The sequence below is a fragment of the Penaeus chinensis genome, chromosome 38 (genome assembly GCF_019202785.1).
Source record: "Penaeus chinensis breed Huanghai No. 1 chromosome 38, ASM1920278v2, whole genome shotgun sequence".
Lineage (NCBI taxonomy): Eukaryota > Metazoa > Arthropoda > Malacostraca > Decapoda > Penaeidae > Penaeus > Penaeus chinensis.
The window spans coordinates 28,386,465-28,391,464 of record NC_061856.1 but is presented as its reverse complement, the minus strand read 5'-3'; the positions used below and the strand labels follow the sequence as shown (position 1 = coordinate 28,391,464).

Genomic DNA, 5,000 nt, shown 5'->3' with positions numbered 1-5,000 from the left:
TAAAAGGCCTTTTTTGTAACATTTCCGAAACCCTTAACATTTTCATACACTCTGATACATGTTTGTCCTTTATGCGTGCATTACTAAAAGCAGTTGAAACATCTTGTCATTCTGTATCAAAGGGTATGCCTTCAATTTGATATGGTTTGATACAGCCAATATTTTTCATACGTATTTCACGTCGTCTTAGATAGGGATTTATATTTTCATTAATTACGAATTGCATAGTAAGTTTCTAGATAAAAAAAATGTATTGTAAGGGTGCATAAAGTGTTTCTGTGTCTTGTTAGCAGTACATCAAATACATGTTCACTCTACATGGGTAAGATTTGAAATCAGTCATAAAGGTCGCTGGAACGACAATTTCCGTGTCCGAGTCATATACGTGGTATTGACTTCGGTGGGTTGAATGTGTTCAAAATCATTTTGTACCTGTTATATAACCTTGCAGGCTCAAAAACTAATAAAGAAAATGCTGTATATCTTGATTTGTAGATATAATTCAATCAATAAATCAAGTAACTGTCCGTGATCATTGGAATTACCCAGTTGTCTGATTTGGACTCCGAACTCACTCGCGGTGGATAAGATAAGATGCAAAACGTTATGCAATTTCCACTTTTCATGTGAAGAATAATGTATGTAATAAGGAAAAAATATTTTATAGAATTTGAAAGATACATTTGAACTTTCCACAGCCTTGTAAACCGTAGAGTGGTGTGTATAAACAATTTAAGTTACAACTTAAGTAATCAGGTACTTTTTCCATCTTATTTGAAGCTTCCACAATGTTTTGCTTGTAATTAAAAATCACACCAGCCTATTTTGTACTTATATGGTTTTCTATTGACTTTTTTATGTGAAATAAATAAAGATAACTTCATTTTTGATAATGTCTATGTCAGTACAAACTTCGATGATAACGTGTCTAGCGACCGTGATAAAACTGGAAACAATGTATCAGAGGGATGCTATAAATAAACCTTAAATTTAGATAGAATTAACATTAAAGACAAACTGACGGCAATACTTTAACAAGAATATGTATTTTTTCTGTATATTTATTTATTTATATATTTATACTTTATATATATATATATATATATATATATATATATATATAATATACATATATGTGTGTATCTTATCTTTCTGTGCCATCACCGATGCGGAGTTTTATGAACTACTTGGCGCAATGTTTCATGCTGTCGGGCTCTGTCCTAGAGGCATCGAAGTGTTTGTTTAAAATTGTCAATGAATGTTTTTCTCGATCTGCCTCGAGCTTGTTTGCATGTCCACAGAATATGAGTTGTCTCGTTCGGATCAATTCTAGAAGCTCGCGTCCATCTCCACATCCTGCGGCAGAACCATATTGCTGCAGCCTCTATATTAAGCCGGGTTTCAGCCGTCAGTGTCCAGGACTCGCAACCATATAGGAGAGTCAACCATACGAAGGATTTTAGGATGTTCCGGAGTTTGAAAACTTATCTTTTGTTAGTCCAATTCTGCGTCTGGTTTCCTTTTTGCAACGAGCATCTGAGGTGACAAAAGTCCCTAAATAATTGAAGAAAGAGACCTGTTAGGTTTCTATTTCTCCTTGCTTCAATGGACAAGATGGTGGGATCTTCAACTTTAATGAAACTACTACGCATTTTGTTTTCTTGCTTTTGATATGGTGGCCAAGACGTTCACTGGCTTTCCCAACAGCATTAAAAAGGGGTTTGAAGGCCATTTATAGATATGGCCATGTGAACTGTATCGAAGATTGTTGATCTTACAACCAGTGATAACGATACCCTCCTGACGATCTTTATTTTCCGCAGGATATCTTCAGAGTACAAACTGAAAATATCAGATGACATCTGTCGAACAAATCGCTTGATGGAGAACCCCTTAGTTGTTCTGTTGGATATGCGGACAGCTGCAAGTTGATCTTTGAAGAGTGAATGAATTAGTCTCATATCTTTATCATTTTTTCGAGGATTTTGAACAATTCTACTTATCAAAAGCCTTTTGTTTGTCAATGAAGATCAAGTAGATGTTTTGTTGGTGTTATGTATATATGTATGTGTGTGTGTGTGTGTGTGTGTGTGTGTGTGTGTGTGTGTGTGTGTGTGTGTGTGTATGTGTATTATCATTTATATTTTACTGACTATGAAAATACTACAGTCTTCCCTTGCCCTTACAGGAACAAGAGCCCTCGTTGCCTCCTGGGCGGCGTTTGACGAACTTCCTGGACGCGATGCCTCTTGGCATGGGTTTGTGGTGCGCCGTGGCGTTCGCGTGGGCGCTGGCTGCGTCGGCTGCGGGCGAAGATCCTTTGCCCGTCTACACGGAGGCACTGCGTCTGCCGCGGTGCTGCGCCCACGGACAGGCGCTTGCGACGGACGGGTCCTGCGTCCGCCACCGCCGTGCTGCTTTCACTCCGCAGGTCGTCATCGAAAAGACCCTGGTGGAGGCGGTCAACGTGGTCAAGGAGCCGCCGACGGCTGTGGTATGCGCCGCGCAAGGAGGCAGCGAGATAGTCGTGCCCGTCGTTCGCGGGGAAATGGTCATCCTCGCCGACCCCAAGTTTCCCGCGATCGTGTACTGGAAGCCTCTCGGCGGCCAAGAGCCCGTCCCCATCAAGGAGTTCTGCGTTGCCGTGCGGGCGCAGGAGGGGACGCAGGAGGACCAGTATCTCATCAAATTCTGCCAACAGAGCCCGGTTGCTCTTCAAACTGTATGTCAGAGTACCTACTGCTTCAGGAAGTGCTGCCCAGAGGGAAAGAAAATCAGTGGCACTGGATGCGTCGACAGTAGCGACCCCTGGCAGGCTGTGTTCTCTTCGAAGGACGACCCCACGGTGACCGTCCCTCCCCATGCAGACCTGGACGTGGCTTACGGAATGCCCAAGTGCGGGAACTTTCTGGTCTACGAAGACTTCAGCCTCGGTCCCAAGGGTGACCTGCACATGCCCGGCGGCGAGTCCTTGCCCCACACCCACTACTGCGTCGAAAGGATAGACGAGGGGGAAGGCCCGGCGAAGGATGTTGCGCTTGTCTGCGCCCCCGAAGCTGTAACGTGCGACTGGAACGGTAACATCCTACAGCCAGTGCTGCTGAGTGTGTCCTGCGTCTTCCTCTGCGTCACGGCCATCATCTACCTGTCGGTCCCAGGCCTCAGGAACTCGCTCAACGGCCGCTGCCTCGTCTGCTTCGTTGTGTCCATGTTCCTCACGTTCCTCACCCTCCTCGTCATCAGCCGCCACCGAGACGGCTTCGGCAGCTTCCAGTGCGCGTTCTCAGGTTAGATCTCTCATCATCTATCTGTCTATCTGTCCGTCTATCTATCTATATATCTAGTTAGCTAGGTAACTATATACATACATGTGCGTATGTGTATATATATGTGTGTGTGTGTGTATATATATATTATGTATATATGTAATATATATATATATATATATATATATTATGCATATATATATATATATATATATATATATATATATATATATATATATGCACTGCTACGATAGTTCAGTGGCATTCCCCAGTCGCGGCAGTTGTGAAAAAATATGCCTGCGCTGACTAGTGCTGGCCCGAGTCCGCTCTTACGGTGAGAAAATAACATATCGCCTTGAGGGATCAAATGCAAGTGTCGTAAAGTCGCTACAGCGGTAAAAGTGCTAGTGAGCTGATCCACGGTGGATTAGGATTAGGTGTGTGTGTGTGTGTGTGTGTGTGTGTGTGTGTGTGTGTGTGTGTGTGTGTGTGTGTGTGTATATATATTTATATTTTTCAACAGCGATTTATACAGCCATTATATTTAAATATGTATATATATATATATATATACATACACATATATATATGTATTCTGTGATGGGTTTGCCACTCAGGCGTCGTATCGTAAGTATGAAGAAGTAGACTAACATAGTAGTGAAGAATTTTATCTTTATTATAGACGTTTCGAAGGCATAAACTAGACCTCCATCATCAGTAAACTGTTGAAAAGAACCATTAAAAAGTCAGTTAGACAATTATAGATACGGATATTAGGTTCTAAACAAATTACAAATACGTAAGATAATGGAGAACAATATATACATAAAAGTAATGAAAACATAAAACATAACGACATACAGTATAAGGTCTTTTTTAACAGTAGGGGCAGTAGGTTGGTTTGAGAATATTACAAAGAAATTGTGGTAATTTTATCAAATAAGAACAATGGGTACCCATTATTTGTAAAGAATTCTTTCAGAAAATTCATTTCGTCGTGAAAAGTTGACCAATTGCTGCACAGGTTATATGCTCGAGTAATTAGAGTTTTAATGTTGTTAATCTTGTATAAATATGGAGTGCAGCTAAGGGAGTGAAGTCCGAGGCCAGTGAAGGTTGGCTTTCGGTAAATGCTTGTATGGAAGGTGCCATTGTTATAGGTGATTAGCGTGTCCGAAAATGTTAATCGATTGTTTTCCTGCATCTTGTAGATAAATTTGATGCTCGGGTGTTTAGAGTTGAGATAGTTAAAAAAAGGTTTACGTGTGAAGGGCGTTTAACAAGGAGAAAGGTATCATCGATGTATCGACGATAATGAATGGGTTTAAATTCAGGCGGACATTGTTCAAGCCAGTTCTGTTCGTGTATGTATATATGTGTTTGTGTGTCTGTGTGTACACACACACACACACACACACACACACACACACACACACACACACACACATATATATATATATATATATATATATATATATATATATATATATATATATATATGCAGTATATATTTATTCATTTATTTATTTACACACATGAATGTGTACACACACATACACATACACACACACGCACATATATATGTGTGTGTGTGTATATATGTGAATATATACATATATATGTATACATATATATATATATATGTATATAAGGCCACATCAGTCAATATCGCCTATGGCATTATTGTCTCCACCCTTCCCCGTATAGGTAGAGTCAATGCCTGGGCGAAAGAAT

The 5,000-nt window shown here is 40.5% G+C and overlaps 1 protein-coding gene across 2 annotated transcripts in view; it reads left to right on the top strand.

The window, feature by feature from the left end:
* Positions 1 to 5,000, top strand: part of LOC125046064 (probable G-protein coupled receptor Mth-like 1) — a 21,804-nt gene that overhangs the window by 6,131 nt on the left and 10,673 nt on the right. For both annotated transcript variants that reach the window (XM_047643684.1, XM_047643683.1), the window contains exon 2: positions 2,189 to 3,287. In XM_047643684.1, the coding sequence (XP_047499640.1) occupies positions 2,243 to 3,287 (1,045 nt within the window). In that variant the 5' untranslated portion in view covers positions 2,189 to 2,242. The remainder of the gene's footprint in view (positions 1 to 2,188; positions 3,288 to 5,000) is intronic.